Genomic DNA, 23,274 nt, shown 5'->3' with positions numbered 1-23,274 from the left:
ACACCATTAATATACGAGTAGTTACCTTATTTTTATATAAAATAGTGACCTTTGTGTAAATATCGTAAAAATTGATATAGTTACCTTATTTTTAAATATAGTGACCTATGTGCAAGCTTCAACAAAATTGATATTATAACCTTGTTTGTATAAATGTCGTCAAAAATTGTTATAACTTGATAAAGTTAGCTTAATTTTGTATATAGTGACCTATGGTAAATGATGTCAAATTGATATAATTATCCGAAGTTTATTTATAGTTACCTTATTTTTGTATGTAATGACCTTAGCATGATGGAAATGTTGTAAAATTTGTTTTAGTCGCCTTATTTTTGTATATAGCAACCTTTATGTAAATGTTGTCAAAATTGATGTAGTTACCTTATTTTTATATATAGTGACCTTTATGTAAATGGTGTCAAAAACTCAAAGTAGATATAGTTATCTTATTTATGTACATAGTGACCTTTATGTAAATATTGTCAAAATTGATATAATTACCTTATTTTTGTATATAATGACCTTTGTGTAAATATCGTCAAAATTGATATAGTTACGTTATTTTTATATATAGTTACGTTATTTGTATATATAGTTACTCTATTTAAATGTCGTCAATTTAAATAAAGTTACCTTATTTAAGTATGTCTAAAACGGTTGAATTGATTATATGTAAGGTTGGAAAGATTTTAGGGCTTTTAAGCCGTCTGATCTTTTATGCTAATAATGAATGGTTGAGATTTGTTGTTTTCAGCATAAGCCTTGTTTTCAGCATAAGCCCTGTTTTCAGCGGAACCACCCCGTATATATATATATATATATATATATATATATATATATATATATATATATATATATATATATATATATATATATATATATATATAGTAGAGATATACTTCGTAGGAGTAGTTGCTAAATTATTTTTACATCTATTAACTAATACTAATAAAACTTTGCTGACATCATGCCTTTTCCAAATTATACACATGTCACTTTGACAAAAAAAAAAAAAAATATCCGCCGATTTGCTTTGATGATGTCATTATTTTTTATTTTATATTTTTTTACTTTTGCCTTTTTTTTATTATTATTATCTAATATAGCTTACCTTTCATATGTTTTATCCGAGGCACAATCAGGCAATCAGCCTGATTGACGAAATTTTGTCAATCAGCCGCTGATGTGGGCCAAACATTGTACTTGCAAATAATATTATATTCATTTGTACGGTTTTTTTAACATATGCAAAATTCCTGTTAGTGACGGTGGCAAGTAACAGAGCAACCACCACCACCATCTTCTTCTCAGCCGCCATCACCATCACAGTCCATCGCAACCACCACCTTCTTCGCGTCCATCACCATCACAGCCTTGTGATTCTCTTTGCAATGACGACCCCAAAGCCGCTTCGCGGCGATTACAAAAAGACACCCTAGTAGCAAACGGTGTAAATTAGGGCCATATCAACCCCTTAGGGGAAAGCCTTACCATCGCAGCAGCATTTTGAACCGCCACAGGTGGTGGTGTCATTGGTGTGCAGATTTACTGACTTGGAGGAAGTAGGTGGATGGGAATTGGAGAGTGGAGGAAGAAAGAGATGAAAATACAAATATACCCCAAATTAAATAACTGAAATGACATTAATACCCCCTGATTTACATCTCATGTAAATCAGGCTGATGAACTTAGATTTCCTCGTTTTATCCTTTGTCCTTATCGACTCTTTTTTTTTTTTTTTTTTTTAAGTATGTTAATATTTCATGTTAAAAGTGTTCATTGTGATTTTTTTATTTTTATTTTATAAATAATATGCTATAGTGTACACAAAAAATTAACGAAGTAGAAAACTTTCTTTTTTTCCCAGTATATACAAATGTCATAATATGTTTGTTTAAAATCGTGCATCGCACGGGAACTAAACTAGTAAGCTTAATAAATGATCTTCCTTATTTTATATCTTGTCCCACTTTTCATGTCTCATTTGTGTTCCAATTAATTTGATTAATTGTCAAGGATTCACTTTTCAAAATTTAATAGACAAAAATATATTTTGACAATCACTCAAAATAAGTAAAACACAAATGATATGAAAAGTGGGACAGAATTTTTTCTTATTATTTTTTTTTTATAGTTGACCATAAGAGTTGACAGTGGACGTGACTACGTGAGATGCAAGGTCAATAAACCAAGAAATGAGGAATAGTCGTTACACTAACACGGTTCCACTGCCGAGCCCCACCCAGTTTTACTTTATAGGTTCTACTAGATGACGTGCTTTTTTATTCTAACGAAGATTACCTGATTTTTTGCTCCAATCCAAAACCAATTCAATTTTGCAATTTCGAACTCCTTGCTTTGATTGAGAGAAAAGTAGGAGAATTGTTGTAAATTTTCCATATCTTGACCTTAATGTATATTTTGTTACTCGTACAATTTATGAGCAAGTACATACTAATTGTGCTTGATATTTTTGGAAATCTTCTAGAACACACGTAAACACTCTGCCAAAACAAAAAACCCAATAAAATCTTGTGCTTGATATTATTTGAAATCTTCTAGAACACACATAAACACCAATACGTACTTGGTTCCTACAGGCTCATGTAACATGCATTGTACACACATTTCTGGCGGAAAGAACGTATTATATAAATATAAAGAACATACATCTATAGTAAAAATGACATACTATTAAATTTGTGTATAAGCACATACCTCAAGTAAAAAGAACATATTCTCACCAAAAAAGAGTGAAAAGAACATATTTCCTTGTTCTTTGATTGTTAGTGTAATGTACTTTTATTGTTTGCATAAAAAAAGTACTTAATTTGTAATATTATGGTCGTTGCTTATTGCGAAATGTTATTTGAATTTCGTCTTTAAATTATAGTGGGCATAAATAAATAATGTTTATTACATAATATTATCATGTTCTTTATTAATATTACAGATGTTCTTTAGATACATTTAAAAAAAAAAAAAAAAACATTTAGTTGTTCTTTACAAAACTGATATATGTTCTTTATATAAAAGTTGTACGTTCTTTATAAAATAGCTACATGTTCTTTGCGTTTTTTGTATGTACCAAGCATGGTACCACCGCCTGTAGCTTAAAATTTTCACGTAAACACTCCACCAAAACATACATATATTTATTTGGCCTAGATAATCTAGGGAATTATCTACGCTCTTTCATTCACAAAGAGAGAAATATAATACGTAGTACATTTTTTATAATTGATAATTGAATTATATGGTTAAATAATTATCCTTCTTCTAAGAGATATATAGTACCTTTTTTCGGAGAAAGGGAAAAACATCCTATCTGTTTAAGATCATAATTTTCTCCTTAAATAAGATTTAGAAGATCATATAGATCAGATTGTATAAAAAGTGTTGTTTTAGACTTTAGAGTATCCTTAATAGTTAACGATTGACCTTACTCTAAATATATTTCAAGCTAGTTACAATGATGCAACTATGTAACCCATTAAAAATTTAAAATAAGATTAGATTTTTTTTTTAAGGCAAGTAAGATTAGATTAATAGAATACTATTTACAATGTTTGATCTTTATATTCAATTAAGTAGGTGTACTAAAATTTTAAAATATAGTTTACTTAAGAATAAAACGGACACTTCTTGACTTCTTGTCAAATAAAAAACAGGCACTTAAAACTTTAAAAGTAATAATAACAAGCACTAATTATAATAGCAATCTATCAACTTAACCAGCAAAGCAAAACAAAATATTAGGCTTAATTGCAACTGACTAACAATTGCTCCTAAACACTGGCAACTAACTAACCACTAATTTGACTTACATACTTCAACATTCTTCCATGAATATCAATTAATTAAATAAAAATTATATAGGATAAGAAGCTCCCATGGAAATGCCACATTCATTTTGATCTTTGACAATTCTCATATAACCATTCTCTCCCCAGGATTCTCCCCATGAATTTTTGATCAACCAATAGTTAGTCCCATAGGCGTCGTCGAAACCATACCCGATAATAGTAACAGCATGATTTAAATCGTAATAAGAGGTTCCACACATTGGGTTGTAGTAAATTCCCCAACTGTAGCTCTTAAACTCTGCAGACCTAGCGTTGATGCCAGCCGAAACAGGTTGTTGGGAAACGGCCTGCATTAGAGATATTTCGTCGTTTTGAGGAACATTTTGATAGCCATTCATTGTCACTGTATTGCCTCCAGACTACTTTATCCCTGTAACAGCTCCCTGTTCTCTCCAATCCATTGAAGGTGAGATATCATAATCAGTAAGGTTTTCATACCTGAACTCCGTTGTCATCGAGCCATTGGATATGGAATGAAATTGCCTCTTATAACCCGTATGCGTGGCAATAAACTCCTCATTAGTTAAATCAGTGAAAGCATTAACGCCTAATTTGAACATTTTGTTTGATGTATCATTATTACCATTAAAATTCTCTATATATTCGAGATTTTTCTTAAATATGTTGAAACGTTTCTCCTTCTCTATCTCATCCTTATAAATGCGACCATGTTGAGTCATCCATTCCTCGTGTCTTTTTTTTATTAACAAGGATTTGTGAAGGTCAAGGGGACGAGCTAAGGCTTGAGATGCGCAAAATCCCAAAACAAGGACGACAGAGGAAATGAAGTGGAAGTGATAGTGATTTGAGAGAACCATTTAGCTTTAGAGTGTATAGATATAGGTGCTATACTGCTATTAGAGGAGTATGATGTAATTGGGTAATTTAAGTGATATACAATATGAATGGGCAATATTATTTATCTTATTTCAAAACTAACTATGATCTACTTTGTTCCTATAAACAAGGTTTTTAAAAAAAATATATATATTTTTTAAATTTAAATTTTTTTTTTTTAATTTCAAATTATTAAATTTCAATTTACAAAAAAAAAAAAAAAAAAAAAAAAAAAAAAAAAAAAAAAAAAAAAAAAAAGTTAACTTTTAAAATCTAATACGAAAGTAACTTGTTCTTTCATCTCAAAATTAACCACAAAATATTATATTTGTTTCTAATTTTATTTATGCAAAATTAAGCACTCGTATAAGATTGAATTATCTCTAATAAACTTCAAAAAAAAATTAATATATCCAGAGCCAGAGGTAAAGTCTTATTAGGGCTATTAGAGGTTCAGGTTCCATGTATGGTCTAACTTCACATCTCAATTATATTCTTAATTGGTCCCTATAGAAAATTAGAAATGAGTTAGAATTACTTATAACAATTTTTTACCTTATTAGTGTATGGCCTAGCTCCACATCTAAAGTATACTTGTTCTAACCGAAATGAGTTTAACAAAATCTTGAAACAAATATCTATATCTCATTGTACTAATCATTCAATTTTGTCTCACTACAAAAACAATATAAATAGGAAATTTTGTCAGAAAAAACCATTTATAACAACTATTTTGTTGGAAAAAACCTTATAAAAATTTTTTGGCAAGGAGAAACCAAATTGTAAAATATTTTTGTTGAAGAGAACCAAGGATCTCTAATCACGCAATTAACCACTATTTTGTCCTTAATTCTTCTAATTACTCATAACTCTAACTTAATATCTTTAATAATTAAGTTAATTTATAAAAAAAAAAAAAAAAAAACACCCTCACCACCACCAGCCACCCTCTCCTTGTCCCCCTCCCAGCAGCAGCCCCCTCCCCCATCCCCAACCACCGCCTGGAACCCCTAACCCCCCGCCAATCAGCCTCCACCACCGAACCGACCTCCTTCCTTTCCCCCTTCTTTCTCGTTGTGACCACCCTCCTAAACACTAACCCAAAAATTCCATCCAAAGAAACCAGCAACACTAGATTTCGTTGTATTTGTGAATTTTGATGTTGAAATTAGATGGGAGGAGAGAGATTGCGGCATTTAAGAAGGGATTGTTGAAGATCGAGGAGGGGATTTGGTTGTGTATGAAGCGTTTTCGTTGGGGTTTCAGGATGGTTTCTAGGATGTAGTTATAGCAGAAGGTGGTATTTTGGTGGGTGGTTTTCCGGAGGAGGGTGTTCGATGAGGGTAAAGGGAAAAGGGAGGAGGTCGGTTACTTGGTGGAGGTTGGTTAGCGAAGGTGAGGGGATCGCGGCGGCGGCTGGGGATGGGGGGGGGGGCTACTCAGCTGCTGCCATGGGAGGGGGAGAAGGAGAGGGTGGATGGTGGTGATGAGGGTGTTTTTTTTTAATTTATAAATCAACTTAATTATTAAAGATATTAAGTTAGAGTTATGAGTAATTAGAAGAATTAAGGGAAAATTAGTGCTTAATTGAGTGATTAGAGATCTCAGGTTGTCTTCAACAAAAATATTTTATAATCTGGTTTCTCCTTGCCAAAAATTTTTTATAAGGTTTTTTCCAACAAAATAAGTGTTATAAATGGTTTTTTCTGACAAAATTTCCTAAATGTTTTTTTTGGTGTTTAGAACCACAAAGACTGAGTGAGAATCATATCGGTTCCAGGATCTCCTGAAACCGGGAGGGAAACTCTAAGCACTTAAACTATCCCTCACTCCCATAAAAACAGTATACATATGATTGCTCCGAGTGGCAATACTTAAAACCAAACTTTATTCCAAAAAAATATGTATAAGATTGTATATCAATTATCCTCATCTACCCCACTCAAAAAATGTTTTTTATCTAAAAAATCGACTTTTATTTATTATTAAATTTTTCCGTTTTTCTTTTTCAATAATCATTAATAATTTTATTTTTTTAATCTTATAGAATGGTCTAATGGTTAGACAATTAATCAATTAGATATAAAATGTAATAGAGCAATAAGACTTCAAAAAAAAAAAAAAAAAAAAAAAGTTGTAAAAAAGTTATTAATACATGAAATTTGGAAAAAAAAATCTTTAAAAAGTTAAATTGCAAACTGTAAATATTTTTTTCTTTGTTATTATTATTTTCATACCCCATTGTCAATTTACCCTGTAACATTTCCTTGTGCTCATCAATCTATTGAAGTGAATGCATAATAACAATCAAGGTTTTCATACCTAAACTTGGTTGTTGTCAAACCATTGGGACATGTAATGAAATGACCTCTTATAACTAGATGGTATGAATAGGATTACAAATCCCTCAATGGTTAAATCATTTAATGCTAAGCATTGCTGATTAATGTAAACAATTTGTTTGATAAACCATTACCATTAAAATTCTCTTTATATTAAGATATTTGTATTGGTGGGGAAGAGTTTAAAGGTTTTGGGGTGGAGGAGGAGTTTTTAGGGGGTTTTCGAGAGTAAGGGAGGTGGTTTTAACGGTTTTTGAGTGGTTTGGGGTTGTCGAGAGTTGGGGAGGTGGTTTAAAGAGAGTTTCGAATGGTGGTGGTGGCTGGTGCAGGTTAACAGTTGTAGTCGGATTATGCAGCTGGTGGCCGGATTTCATGGCTGGTGACTAGTGGCCGGCGTCCGTGGCTTTGCTTAAAATAAGTCAAACTTTCAATTAATTAAAAATAAGTTAACTTTTACTTTAAATAAGTCAAATGATCTACAACCTATTAAACAAGTCAGTTTCTTTTTTTTTTTTTTTCGTTAAAAATTAAATATTTCAATTAATTAAAGAAAAACCCACCCATTACAGCTAATCACCCCTATGGCTGCACGGATCGACGAGCGCCTCCGCCGCCCTTTCCCACTACGAGGCTGCCAACCCTCCAAACTAACCATCGCAATGGCAGCAAGGACCGGTGGACCCTTTCTCTTCCCCCTGGTCGACCTCCTTACTCCCCAACCCAATCCTTTCTTTTTCTCCTCCCCTAAATGATGCCTTTGTCGACCAAAATGTCACATCATCTACCCCAAAACCCAACCCTAACCACAGAAACCCACCCTTCCCTCCCCCCTCGAAAAATCACCGGTTTAATAATTAGTAAAACAAATAGAGAGTAGCTAAGGAGGAACATAGGCAGCGGTGGAAGGGGAGAGCCCGAGATCGGTAGTGGATGGGGATGATCAGCGATTCGGTAGTGGCCGGTAGCTAAGTTGTGTTCCACGCAAGGGTTGAGTTGTTCTTCGTTGAGGTTGTGGGAGCTGAGGGATTTTTCACTACTACAAAATTGGCCAAAGAGACCATATCAAAATGGCCAAAGAGACTACCTTAGGGGTGGTCTCTAGCTCACAGGTCTCTTTGGCCTAAGAGACCATTTCATCAAAAGTGGTCTCTTGGTTTAAATAGAGAGACCACTTATTTAGAATAGATGGTCTCAGTTTTTCAAAATCTAAGACCACCTATTTTAAATAGATGGTCTCAGTTTTTCAAAATCAGAGACCACCTATTTCAAATAGATGGTCTTGGTTTTTCAAAAAATGAGGCCATCTATTTAAAATAGGTGGTCTCAGATTTCTTTTTTTATTAAAAAAAAATAATCGTATTTTAATATATATATATATATATATATATATATATATATATATATATATATATATATATATATATAATATTAATTAATTAAACATAAAATACAATTCCTCTACTTGTTACATTTACAACGAAATACAAGTAGTTTATACTTACAAGAAATTTATACAAAACCAATACTGAAAACATACTCACAAATATTACAATCAATATCTTATAAAACATTTTACAAAACCCACTTAAACCTACACCACTCCTTCATAACCGCCCTCTACCAAATTCCATGAGTTTGAAGAGTAGGGAATTAGGGATATTGAGACCCGAATTTACAACTCTGAAACAACAAAAGGGAAAAAAAATTTAGAAATAGATGAACAAGTATTTCATTTATGAATCCCCAACAGATATCAAAAGAGAAATAATCTTTCAAATATAAAAATTTGTCAATAGAATCAATTGATTGGTCAGACTTTTTGTTAACCTGTCATCAAATTCACATTCCAATATTTGCAATTCATAAGCTAACCAAATAGGAATTGTTTCGATACAACAAAAATGTATCAATCCTTCGGAATACCATATGACACATATTCATTTACTTGGTATACACAATAAGTACCACTACATAAATCGCAAATTGTTAATCAAGCTCCGACCTCCATTGTCGGTTTTCCATTGATATCAAAACTACCCGTATAAGGGTTTTCACAGTGTTCTAAGTTTACAAAGATTTTCTAATGTAACAAATCAAACAAACACAACCCAGAAACCCATTTAAATTACGAGTGACAAATTATGTTTAATTAGAAAATTATCAATAAAAAGTGCATTCGAAAATTGAAGAAAATGATTTTAAAAAAAAATACAAACGTAGAAATAAGGGATTGAAGTGAAATAACATCCATTAGAAATCAAAAGGAATTGAAACACAAGCGCAAATTGTTCTGCAAAAACCCAGAAAAAGAATTAATGAGATGTATTACAAAAGCAAGAAATCGATGAGAGAAGAGGAAGAGACTAATGCGTGACAATGTTTGACCAATAATCAGCTCATCAGAGGTATCTCTCATAATCGTATGAAGTTGCTGCTATTCTGTTCATCTTTTGCGCATCAACACCTTCATCTTCTTTCTCCTTTTTTTTTTTTTTTTTTTTATTGTTTTTCCACAAAATTTGAGATTCTACTTTTAAATTACGGTGAACAAGTGATTTGTATGCTGTGTTTGATTGATTCGAAATAAACACACCTAGAAGCCTTAACCTCCATTGTTGTAGATTAAAGAAATATGTGGGGTGAGATTTGAGAGTGGTTATTTGAGAGATGAAAGAGATGAGAAGGAATAGAGGAGAGAGGAGGGTGGCGGCAACTCAAATGAGGGTAAGAGCATGTACAACGGTGAGTCAGTACCCTCCTCAGAACTATCTCTCACTTTTTTTGAGTTAGCTTACCATTGAAATATCTGACTCATTACTTACTCACAGTATGAGGTAGCAACGTCTGAAGCGGCACTGAGTATGAGCGTGAGTTGCTGACTTTCTAAACCAAAGAATCTGATTTTTTTTTTAGGTCCAATTATCACATGACACTTGTCATGAATATTGCAAGTTGTGTTTGATGTTTGATATTTGTGTTTGATGTTTGCTGTAGAATGCAACGGCTATATTAATTTTTAACAGTTAGTATTGCTATAATGCTCCAACGGTAGTTTCTCACTTCATTTAAACATATTTCCAAAAAATAATTTCACCAACGGTATAATTATAATTTTATCTATAAATAGAGCCTAATATTGATATAGTTTCTCACCCTTAAAATTTCACTCTTCTTTTTTTCATTATAAAAATAATTTGTGATTATGGATCTTAATAATCCTAATTACGGAAGTGGTTCCTCTCAAAATAATCCAAATAACCAATCTTCCAATTCTCCAAATTTTCAAAGTAATTTTCATTTTGATCCAAATAACCCTTATAATCCAAATGCTCAAAGGATGTTATTTTATAACATTCCTAACCAACCAACGCATCCAAACCAACAATTTGTACAACAATTCCCAAATCAATTTCCAAACCAAAATTACACCCAACAATTCTCAAACCAATTTTTAAACCAAAATTTGCAACAAATTCCCCAAAATTATCCTTCTGGTTTTATGTTCCCAATGTCGCAACATTATGGTGTGAACCAAATAATTCAAAACAGTCCAGCAACTCCCGAGGGAGAAAGAAGCAGTAACTTAACCCCACTTGATGATCCTAGGGTTCAATAACAAGCCAATGATGATGCTGATGGTGTTGGTGATGATGATGTTGTTCAAGGTCCCCACGGGAGCAACACTAATGTAAGGGCAGAAAAATGGGGTGCAAAAGAAGATGATGCCCTCGTTTCGGCTTGGGTAGAGTGTGCAGTTGAAGATAGTAACCCTAAAAGGGGTAAAGTGAATTCCAGCCAGAAAATAAACTTAAAAAAAAATAATTGGGTATCTCCTAAATAAATATATTTTTTATTTAATTAATTAAAAGAAGCAGAGACCATATCTTCTAAATAAATGGTCTCTTTTATTTATTTAATTAATTAAAAAGAAGGAGAGACCACTTCTTTTATATAGATGGTCTCCCGCGTTATTTATTTATTTAATAAAAAGAAGGAGAGACCATTTCTCCTAAATAAATGGTCTCTCTCTTTTATTTATTTTATTAATTAATAAAAGGAGAGACCACTTATCTTATATAAATGGTCTCTCTCTTTATTTATTTATTTGATTAAAAAAAAAGAGACCATTTATCTGAAATATTGGGTCTCAAGAAATCAAGAGACCACCTATTTAATTCAATGGTCTCTTGTTTGAGGTCTCTTTGGCCAATTTTGTAGTAGTGTTTTTTGAAATTTTCTTGTAAAAAAATTTATTAAAACCTAAATTAATTAAAATTCAAAATGGACCAATAATATTATAACAAATGGAAAACTTATTAACCTAAATGACCGGTTAACTTCGTAATCAATAAGTCATGACTCATTTTGAGAATATATCTTATAGTGGTTGACTTATATTAAGTTAATAAAAATTTGGCTTATTTTGAGGGAAAAATTAGAAATAATAATCCCAACTTTCATCGATTTTGGAAGAATAATCCCAACTTTCGATTATTCTAGAATAATCCAAACTTTGGGGGTCTTCTTTTTTCTTCAATCCCAAATACCGGTTACCGGTTGAATGGGTTGATTTTTTTTTTGTGTTTAAGTGACACGTGTCGCGATTAAAAAAAAACCCACCCATTTTGAAACCCAGCCAGTTCGGCAACCCGCCCAGCCAGCCACCTCCCTCGCCGACCGCCATCTCTCCCCCCCCACCAGCAGAGTAGCCGCTCCGGCGTCCGCTCTACACCACCGTCCCCAAAACCCTACGCAACTACCAATAAAACTCCTCCCTGAAAACCCAACCCCGACCACCAATAAAACCCAAACCCAGATTCAGCCACCAGCTAAACCCCAAAAACCACCGGCTGCTGCTATTACTCGCCCCCCCCTGCGCCGCTGATTCCCCTCCTTTCCGCTGGTTTCCCTTCCTTATGAGCCGGTGTTGCGATCCCCCAACCTCCCTCCTTCTCCCTTTCTCGTTTTCCGGCAACCACTCTTTCCCTTGAAATTAAATTTCTTACTCCTCTATTCGAAAACCCCTTCAAACCACCTCCCCTACCCTTGAAAATCACCAAAAACCCATCCCCCACCATCGAAAACTCTAGCCGCTAGGGTTTCGAGGTGGTGGGAGGAGCAATTTGGGATTTTTGGCAGTGGGGAAGGGTTTCATTGGTGGTTATGTGGGGTTGTGGGAGGGGGTTTCGGGGAGGGGGAAAACGTCGATTCGGCGGTCCTAGGTGGCAAGGGGTGATGCGGCGGTTCTATGTGGGAGGGGAGACACGACGGCGTACGACTGGTGGGGGAAGTGGTGGCGAAGGCAGCATAGGCTGGTGGGGGAATGGGAGGCTATTGGTTTTTTTTTTATTTTTTGTTTTTTTTTGTATTTGGTTTTTTTCTTAAGTTTTAACCAATCAAGACTTGACATGTGTCAAGTGACCTGAAATAATAGGTCATTGACTTTCGTTGACCGGTTTGGGATTGAAGAAAAAGAGGAACCCCAAAATTCGGATTATTCTGGAATAATCCAAAGTTGGGATTATTTGAACAAAATCGATGAAAGTTGGGATTATTATTTCTAATTTTTCCTATTTTGAGCTAACCACACAAAGGTTGGCTTATTTTTGACAAATTTTTCCTTTTTTTTTTTTTTTTAATTTTGGGTTTATATATATTTTTTTTAACTAATTAATTTGTGACATGTGTCACTTTAAACAAAACAAAAAAAAAAAAAAAACATTCAACCGGTAATCGGTGTTTGGGATTGAAGAAAATGTAGATCCCTCAAAGTTCGGATTATTCCAGTATAATCCAATATTGGGATTATTCTACCAAAAGTGATAAAAGTTGGGATTATTATTCCTAATTTTTCCAAAAAAATATGTTACCATTGAGAATGTGCAATTTTACATGACTGCCAATGAGATTTTCCCTAGTATTATTTTTACCAAAAAAAATAAGTTTTATTATTAAATAAAATTTTTAATTTAAGAATAGTAAATTAAAATTATTGTGAATGGAACCTAGTCGTGACGATTAAAGAAGATTCAAGAATGCAATGAGATCTTATACATAAAATCTTGATTTAAAAATTTAGGCATAAGATTTATAACTATCAACACATATAGTATGAGTTATTGGTCGTGTTTGATGAAAAGCTGAAAGCTGAATCGATTTGATTGTGTTAGCTAATTTGACTAGTTGATTTTATTAACGGGTTTTACTGACTTATTTATTAGCTGATTATAAAAGCGTTTGGTAAATATATAGTTGAGTGCATAATGTTGTTTGAGTATGTGAAATGACCAATAAGCTACTGCTTGTTTGGGTAGATAGTTCAGGTAGGATTTTAAAGTAAACGAGGGTATAAGTGTCATTTCATCATAAGATATTGAATATGCAAACTGAAAAGGCTCTTAGAAGGAGCTTTATAAAAAAATAAAAAGAGTTTTTTTAGTGTAATAATAAGCTATTTAAATAAGCTTTCTACCAAACATCTAAGCTTAAATTAAATTAATTTTTATTAGTCAATAAGTTATTATTTAATAGGCAATAAGCTATTTACCGAACACATCCATTGAAAGGCTTCAAATTTACACAAAGTCAAAATAGGTAATATAATTTTTGCTTGTATTCAATCTGTATAGAAATCAACCAAATACATAAGTTTAACACAGAAACAATCCATGCATATATTGCATGCTTAACTACTTCTTGAAGAAATTAAAACATGTATGTCCAAAGTAGGACTTTTGAAGTAATATCAAAACCTAACAAAAGTTTAAAACATAAACTCATTCAATCAAAATATAACCATTCTTTTGACAAGTTTCTTCCATGCATAATATTAGTATGTAATCATACTGGATAAGAAGCGTCCAATGTGATACCACATTTATTTTCTCCTCTGATAATTCTCATATAACCATTCTCTCCCCAACTCTCGCCCCACGAGTTCTTCAACAACCAATAGTCGATCCCATTGGTATCGGCGCCATATCCGATAGCAGTAACAGCATGATTAATGTCGTAGCTACACTCTCCTTGGAAGACTCCACCCATGTAGTTCTTGAACTCATCCCCGCCTCCATCGATTCCAACCGAGATAAGCTGCTGAGAAACGGCTTTCATTAGGGCATCCTCGTCGTTTGGTGGAATTGATTCACAGCCGTTTATGGTCACCACACTTGATTTGACTTGGCATACCATAATATCCAGTGTATGGGTAATCGTCTTCTTTTGATATGCCTTGGTTATTTTCAATGTATTCAAAAGTTGTTTTCATGTCACCGCCTTCACAACCATTGTTATCTTGCACACAATCAAGAAGTTGCTCCTCTGAAAGTGAGATTAATTTTCTTGTTTTTATTTGGTTTAGCCCTTCTATTGCCCCAACTGCTGAGAATGCCCAACAACACCCTACAATTTTTAAACAAATGATCAGAACGAAACTTTTAAAATTGTTTATTACATTGCATTTCAGTAAATTAATCAACAACTTATTTCATTAATGTTAACTCCATAATAGATGGTGATTTGATAGATTTGTTATTTATTTATGAAAATGTTATGTGATAAACAGTTTTTGTTTATTACTAATAGAAACTAGGGCAAGCTCGTAAAGTAATATTTCCTCTTTAAGAAAAAGTATTACTTCTTTTATACTTTTTTACTACTATTGTTTATTAGGTTGCAATTTTCTTGTGAGAGAAAAAAGGTCAAGGTGTAAAGAAACAAAAATTTGAGAGGATGTAGTAACAATAAGATTATGTAATATTGGCTTTCAAAAAAAAAAATGTAATATTGATTTCATACCACATGACCCTTGGTCCTTTATCACTACTACAAAATACGTATTTTTTGGACGCTATTAGCTCGACGCTGTAATAGGGGCGTCAACTAATTTTTATAGTGTGCGTGATTTCTCGACGCTTTTCTAAGTCGAAACTATCAACTAATTTTTATAGTGTGCGTGATTTCTCGACGCTTTTCTAAGTAGAAACTTAATTTCGACTCTGAAAAGCGTCGAGAAATACTCATGTGTGCGACACGTGATGTAGTTTGCTTAACCTACACCTTCACAATTCATTTTAGGGAAAAACATAACCGCCGCTTCTTAACAAGTAGAAACCCTCGTTCTCAACATTTTTGGTATCGTCCCCTTTTTTTTTCTAATCCTCTAAAATTGCAAAGAAATCATCAAGTTTGGATTCAAATTTACTTTCTCTTTGTGTATTACATTGCAGAATTTTAATTACTCATCGTCAACATTAATCAAATACGTCCCTTTGCTAAGATCGATGATTTGTGGTAATTTCTTATTTCTAATTTCCTTTTACAGTTGAGTATTTTGAATCATTTTAAGGGTTATGATTTGGAGTAATGTTTTGATAAGAGATATGTTTGGCTGCCGGAGAAGAATTTCAGAGCTTTTTTTTTTTTATAATAAGGCTACAATTTTAATCCAAATCTGAAATTAATTGTTTTTTTATATTCACTGCTTAAGATATGGGACGAGTCGGTCATTGATTTTTTCTCACCTCTCTAATTTAGTAGTCCAAATGAATACAATATGTTTTGAGTATCAATCTTTTGTCGAACATTTTGTTTGTCAATTTTTATAAAGAATAAAAAAATAAACAGAATATGTTTCAAGTATCAATCTTATTTTATGAATTTTTCTCAAATTAAATCTTCTCTAAATTCTAAATGTATAGGATTTAACGAATGTTTTAAGTAATGGTTTTCTTGATAGTTGTTGGAACAATCAAATTTAAAATGAATTTTTTTTGGTTTAGTCGTTAATCACGCTAATATGCTCCTCGATGTGATGCTTAATTAGGAGTAGAGCCACTTATCACATTACTTAAAATATCCTCTTGGAGTAGTAGCAAATATGAAAATGATGAAGGATTTGTTAATTAAACGGCAAATTGATAGAGGCTTGAGGCTTGTTACTTATTATTATTTTTTGTAATGGAGGGGGCTTGTTATGATTATGGTTCTTATACGTTATTAATCAATTAAGTCTCTAGATCATTGAAAGATTATGAAAAGATATGACTGGAGTTTATAACTTAATCTAGAATGAAGTTTTTTTATGGTTGCTGCCATCTTGCGGATGTGATCTGGTTTTTGTTGTGGGAATAGATAAGAACATAGGTATACCTCTTCGCTATACAAAGTGAACTTCAGTTTATAAAAACATTTCATTGTGGTAATTATTTTATCATGGATAACTACATCAAAGTATGTTTGACGGGATCAAATTGAAAGACATATATCAAGTATATATATTGAATCTTATCTGTATCCTAAGAGGTAAGTTCTTTAAACCTTTGATTCAAGGTTTTTAGTGACATTTCTCTTTTCATGATCTTAAATCTTTACTACAATACCTGTTTGTTTTTCAGCATTGGTTGTATACATTTTAAGTCTTAATTGAGATTTGATTTTCTGCTCTTTTTTCATGAAAATTGGTTATTTTTGTCAGAGTGTGACTTCTAGCTTGTTAAAGATTACTAGACTGAAGTAAAGAATAAATATTACATGTTTTGAAGAGTTAAAAAGAAAGCAATGCTTGACTTAGTGCTTTGTATAAACAATAAGAGATTAAAGCAATTTAGTCCTACTGATAATTACTTGTTGTCTTTCTCTAGCTACTCATTTATATAACAAACTTTTTGCCTCCATGTAACATGTAAATATGAATTGATAGTGATAGTGATAGTGACTCTTTTACAATCCTTAAAATGGATATAATTTTTCTTTTATGCCTAGCATCTTTCTTAATTTCCATCTCTTTCAATTCCCATTTTGTGATTAAAGTATATTATAGTATGTACAGATTTTCTAGTTTTTGTAAGTTTGAGGGAAATATTCCATGTCGCTTAAACTGTTTTCTGCACTATGTGGTTGCATTTATAAATTGTATTTTTGGATCATCTGTTTATTTCTGAATTTGATTTATGAATAAGTGCTATTCAGGCAATGTTATTTCTTTCTATGCTTTTGTCATTTATAATTATTTGCATTTGATTTCTGCTGGTATGGTTGAATCTATTTTTTTTTTTTTTTTTTTTTTTTTGTTTTCAAAATTTTTTTGTCACTATCTAATCAGTCTTCATTTTATATATCTTTGTTGACAGAATGCTCTAATATATTCTAATAGTGTATTTTATTTGTTCTTAGTCACAAGGTCATTTTATTCATAGGTGGAGATTAATGCTAGAGGTGACCATCTCTTACAACTCAACTATGCTATGCAACTGCACCAAAAAAAAAAAATAAAAAAAAATGCTATGCAACTCCTTAATTTGTTGCGTACAATATCTTGATCTCAAGATGAGTTTGGGTATAATGTTTATAATGAAATGAAATTATTGTTTAATTATTTGATTGCATGTAGTATCTTCTTTCAATTCATATTTATTAATACATAAATATGGTAAACATTGTACACTTCATATATTATATAAATTGATTGTAAAATTATATAGCAGGGATAAAACCCATCTTCTTATTTTGATATTCACTTTTTTGTCTTTTTGCAGTCATTTCATAATGGTAGAACCTTAAAATTATGTCACTATTATGGAGGTGGTGCACGTTCTAGTGTGGGAAGTCTCTTCATTTCTAAAGTCAAAGAAGAGTGTCTATGTAGGGTAATTATCACTTTCTCTATCTCTACATCAATGAAAGAGTTTGACCATTGCTGAAAATGTTGAGGAGTTAATTAATTTTAAACAATGAGGCTCTGTACTTTCTTTTAGGAATTTAAAGATCAGTAATCCAAGATGTAAGCATATTTTCTTAAGGTATATACTTCATAAGTTCATATATAGTTATATATATATAACGTGGCTAGGTGACATAATGAACATGGTAATTGACTTGTAAGAACTGTTTCATGTTTACGCCTGCAATACGTTGCTTATTGTCAAGGAAAATTTATAATTATTAATCCCAACTTTTCGCCATTTACTTTCATTAATCCCAACTATCGATTATTCTTGAATAATCCCAACTTTAGGGGGTATTGACTTTTATCAGGCCTTACCAGTTACCAAACCTGTTGTAGCAGGTCATTTTCCATGTGTCAGCATACCATTGCTCAAAAAAATCCAAAAAAAATAAAATCAAAACTGATTTCTAAAAAAACAAAAACAAATAATTGCAGCCCCACCAAACCTCCATAGCCGCCGCCACCAGCAAACCCCCTCCCATCGAAATTGCAGCCCCACCTAAAACCCTTCCCCGTCCTTAACCCGCCCGGAAATTTCCTTTTCCACCCCCGAAACCCTTCCCCTGACCCATAAAACGCCCCCTTCCCTTCCACTTCTTCGATTTGGCTGCTCCACCGCGACGCACGCACCAGGAAAACCAATGAGACGCGCGCACCAAGCAATGATGGTGGTTGTTTGGGATAATTCGCAATAGCCGGTGGGTTGGGGGTTCAATTTTCGCGGCAGAAGCAAGCAGGGGTTAGTGGTCCGCGAACAGATGTAGGTTGTTTGGAAGGTATTTTCCGATAGGGGGGTTGGGCTTCTGCGAGGGAGGGATATTATGGGATAAGGGAGGGTCGTCGGCGCTGGTTGCGTCGCCGGCTGGGGGTGGAAGCAGTTGCAGTCGGTTAGGAAGGGCTTTTCCGATATGGGGGCAGGGCTAGGAAGGACAAGCTTCAAAAATTTGGGATTATTCAATATTACGCCGGCTAAGAGAGGTGGTGACGGTGGCGGTGTCTGCAAGCTGGAAGGGAGAGAGGGGTTTTCATTTTTTTTTGTTAAAAGATTTTTATTATTTTGACCATTTAAAAGCTGACATGTGGCAATATGAAAAAACAAAAAAAAGTTTACCTTTTCTTCAGGTCACCGGTAATTTGGACCTCATAAAAGAAAACACCCCCTAAAGTTGGGATTATTCAGGAATAATCGATAGTTGGGATTAATGAAAGTAAATGGCTTAAAGTTGGGATTAATAATTACAAATTTTCCTATTGTCAATCAATTTAATTTGGTACTTGTAAACAAAAAAATGAAGTCTGTATACTTACTATGTAATTTGGTTTTAGTACTCCCACTAATGCACCCTGTTTTTCATATTCAGGTTCAATGCAGTGTCTATAACCTGAACTTTGCTCACACCCACCTACAAGCTTATAAAGGAGCAATTGGATTATTGGAGGTTGATTGAAGATTTTTTTTTGTGAAGAAATGAGCTTGTCTACTAGACATGACGACAAATGAACTCATTGATTAAGAAGAAATCCTTGAATTCAAAATATGCTGTTAAAATCCATAACTAATTGCTTAGAAAAATTTTGTGCTATTTTTTCTTGTATGAATTTTCGAGTCTAAGGGAAGATATTAGTAAATTTATATTAATAAAATGAGATTTTTGTTTATTAATTAATGATTTTTGAAGTTTTCATAGCACAAGGATATTGAGTTTTCTTTAATTACCAACCATAATATTATATCAGTAAAAAAGCGCTAATGAAAGCATTGATTTTTCATAAATAAGAACTCTCTACGCTATTATAAAGGGAATTTTTTTAATTGATATGGACGTTAAAAAGCGTCGCCAAATTTAAAACATAGGTAGAAAAAGGGTGTCAATAAATTATATATTAGAAACTAAGGACAATAAAAAGCGTCGCAAATGTTTTGTTGGTAGACATGAAAAAGCGTCGTAAACTTTGAGAAATTGCGCCAACCAGTTCAAATATGGACGCTTAGTATAAAAATTAGGACACAAAAAAGCGTCGAGATTCTCGACGCTTTTTGGTGTCATGCGAAATTCTCGACTCACCTTTTTTCGACGCTTTTTTAAGGCGTCGAGAAAAAAATTGTCGACGCTTTTAGGCGTCCAAAATAAGCCTTAAAAGCGTCATAAAAACAAGGAAATTGTAGTAGTGTATCCCTGTGACAGCTCCGTATTCTCTCCAATCCATTGAAGATGTGATGTCAGCATCAGTAAGGTTTTCGTACCTAAACCTCGTTGTGACCGAACCACCAAATGTGGAATGAGATCGTTTTTTATAACCAGTATGAGTAGCTACAAACTCCTCATTGGTTAAATCACTGAAAGCATTAGTACCTAATGTGTACAATTTATTTGATGATGCATTAGCATTGAAACTTTCTATACGTTCAACATTCCTTTTGAATATGTTGAAACGCTTCTCCTTCTCTATCTCATCCGTGTAGACTCGCCCATGTCGAGCCATCCAAAGCTCATGCCTCTCTCTTAGAGACAAGGCTTTGTGATGGTCAAGAGGACGAGCCAAGGCTTGGTTAGCACAAAGCCCCAAGATAAGGACTAAGGCTAAGCATAAGAATTGGAAAGGTTGGTTTGCGAAAGCCATTAAGAAGTTAAGATTATGAGAGAAGGTGTATAGTATATATGTTGTGAGATAATAAATGTTAATTGTTAAGTTGGATGCACAAAATAGGTAGGCATCCATTAATATGAAAAGAAAACATATTTCTTAACCAATCTTTACGTTTTACAAATTACATTACAGTTCATGGAAACTACATAGTTGACGTAGAATCATAATTTGTCTTCCGTCTTCCCCTCCGTAATTAGTTATTAGATTCCTTTCAAATGGTCTGTAATAAGAATTAGTCCTTAATCAAGAAAGGATGACTCGTCAGTAACAGTATATATATACTCTATACACCTGTTTAATTATTTAAAGTAATAAATAATTCTCGTGTAAAATTGGTATATCCATTGACAAATTCAATAATAACTTACATAATTATATTAATTTTTTGAAAAAAAAAAGGTTTACATATTTAGTAGAGATATAGTTCGAAATATAACAAGAAAATAATGTCAATATTAATAAGGTACGGAGTAGTATATACAATTATCCCCTCTATTCCTTTATTTATTTATTTATTTTATTGTGTCAAATTCAGATTATATACATAATTTTTTTTTATAAAACGAAAATATATTAAGGAGTATTTCTATTTTGTAGTCGTCTGATTTTTATTCTTTTTTTCTTTTTAGGAAATTTACCAATGGGAATTGATTAGTCCCTTATGTCATGCTATTCCTACAATACGACCGCTTCACATGTCTTACACCATGCATCGTGAAAATTTTAAGTTTGGTTCATCACAATATTTATAATTTGTTTTTGCTAAATTATTTTTACATAAGCTTCTTGTTTGATATCATTTTTGGTTTTCAGTTTCCTTTTTTTTTTAAACCAAAAACAGGAAACAACAAAAAGGTGTTTCTACGAATCTGTTGTCAATTTTCAAAATTATCATGATTTTAATAAATTTAAATCATTTTTTATTCATTATGAGACATATATCATATACTTTTTAAAAAATTAAAAACCAACAAACAGAAAACCACAATAAATAATTTTTCTTATTTTATATCTTGTCCCATTTTTCATATTTCATTTGTGTTCCAATTAATTTGATTAATTGTCAAGGGTTCACTTTTCAAAATTTAATAGACAAAATATATTATGACAATCACTCAAAATAAGTAAAACACAAATGATATGAAAAGTGAGGCAGAATTTTTATTTTTTTTTTAAAAAAAAGTTGACCATAAGAGTTGACAGTGGACGTGACTACGTGAGATGCAAGGTCAATAAATCAAGAAATGAGGAATAGTCGTTACACTAACACGGTTCCACTGCATTCTTTCTTTCTATTATAAGGAAAATTACCTGATTTTTTGCTCCAATCCAAAATCAATTCAATTTTGCAACTTCGAACTCTTTGCTTTGATTGAAAGAAAAGTAGGGAAATTGTTGTAAATTTTCCATATCTCGAACTTAATGTCTATTGTTTCTGGAAACAGAATACTCCTCGGTGTTAGGGTAATCAAGATGTTCTAGAACTATGTCCAATGAATGTCCGAATTCTCCTCCGCTATGCCTTGCTGTCCAAAAGCTTGGCCTGCAAAAGAGAAAGAAGGTTAACTGCCTCGGGGGTGTGACCCGTGAAAGCCCCTCCGATGCTTAAGTCAGCGAATGTACTTTCTAGAGATAAAAAGTAGAGAGAGAAAGAGTACTTTAGAGAGAGAAAGTAGAGAGAGAAGGCTAGAGAATCAAGAAAAAATTACCATCATTAATGATTGGAGAGCTATTTATAGATGTACTCTCAAGTGGTAGAAGTTGTACTTAATTGGAAAGATTAGGGGTAAATTCGTACTTTGCTCTGACTAATGATGGGCTGGATCATGGAGGGGTATTTTCGTAATTCCATGTCAATGGGCTTTAGACAATGGACTAGGCCCAAACATCTATTTTGTTACAACATATACACGAAGTATATCAAATATCAAATTTTTGATTTTATAATACAATATTATAGAAAATTTTAGAGTAATTATGAGCAAATACATACTAATTGCGCTTGATATTTTTTGAAATCTTCTAGAACACACGTAAACACTCCACCAAAACAAATAAGCCAATAAAATCTTGTGCTTGATATTTTGAAATCTTCTAGAACACACGTAAACACTCCATCAAAACATATAAGCCAATAAAATCTAGGTCACACCTAAAACACAGTGCTTCCAAAATTGAGTATATACATACATATATTTACTAGGTTAGAACAATAAAACCTATTTTTAATTTGCACATTTTAAAAATAAATCGCTATTATACAATATACATACATGATGAATATAAAGAATTATGTACATTTTGTAATTTAAAATCTTTTATTTTCATCAAAATTTTGATATTGTATCTATTCAACGCCGTTTAAGTCATAGTTCAATATAGGAGGTCATTTATTAGTGTGCTATTTAAAATTGTTTTAATTTCCTACGATACATTGATAGGTTTTAGTTGTAAGGTAGAAACTTCTTATATTTAAATTTCATATATGTTAAATATGATAGCTCTAAAAAAAAAAAATAAATAATAAAAAAAAATTGACATCATCATTGCATTTAGGCATGAAATTTTTTTATTAAAAGAGCAACATGTGGACAGTGATGACGTCAGCAGCTTCTATTTTAGTAATAGTTAATAGATTTCGTATATTACCTTATACATAGTATATATTTGTTTATTATAAAAAATAACTGTTAAAATTTTTTAAAAAGATGTGTTAAAATATTTCATAAAATGCATATGGAATATACTTTGTATATAGTTGTCAAGTTGAAAGTTAAATATTATAGGATATAATAATCATAAAGATTTGTGAGAAAAAAAAAAGGAAAGTAAAAATGGCGGGAATATTTTTAAT

The 23,274-nt window shown here is 32.4% G+C and overlaps 1 protein-coding gene, 1 long non-coding RNA gene and 2 pseudogenes across 2 annotated transcripts; 1 reads left to right on the top strand and 3 right to left on the bottom strand.

The window, feature by feature from the left end:
* Window positions 1-3,871: 3,871 nt before the first annotated feature.
* Window positions 3,872-4,204, bottom strand: LOC145637137 (uncharacterized; annotated as a pseudogene).
* A 21-nt stretch (window positions 4,205-4,225) lies between these two features.
* On the bottom strand, window positions 4,226-4,546 carry LOC145637136 (Cysteine proteinases superfamily protein). Its single transcript, XM_081688635.1, has one exon. The coding sequence runs from the start codon at window positions 4,544-4,546 to the stop codon at window positions 4,226-4,228; it is 321 nt and encodes a 106-aa protein (XP_081544761.1).
* A 9,231-nt stretch (window positions 4,547-13,777) lies between these two features.
* On the bottom strand, window positions 13,778-20,449 carry LOC145635103 (senescence-specific cysteine protease SAG12-like; annotated as a pseudogene).
* On the top strand, window positions 17,814-19,434 carry LOC145635104 (uncharacterized). Its single transcript, XR_014113782.1, has 2 exons — window positions 17,814-17,844; window positions 19,133-19,434. It is a non-coding gene; the product is annotated as an uncharacterized LOC145635104 (long non-coding RNA).
* Window positions 20,450-23,274: the final 2,825 nt, after the last annotated feature.

This window comes from Chenopodium album, chromosome 6, assembly GCF_948465745.1.
Source record: "Chenopodium album chromosome 6, dcCheAlbu1.1, whole genome shotgun sequence".
NCBI lineage: Eukaryota > Viridiplantae > Streptophyta > Magnoliopsida > Caryophyllales > Amaranthaceae > Chenopodium > Chenopodium album.
Note: the sequence above shows the minus strand (reverse complement) of the source record. Positions and strands in the feature narration are given on the sequence as shown.

Excerpts from the sequence above, each read along its gene's own strand:
- LOC145637136 (XM_081688635.1), bottom strand. The coding sequence starts at position 4,546 with ATGACTCAACATGGTCGCATTTATAAGGATGAGATAGAGAAGGAGAAA.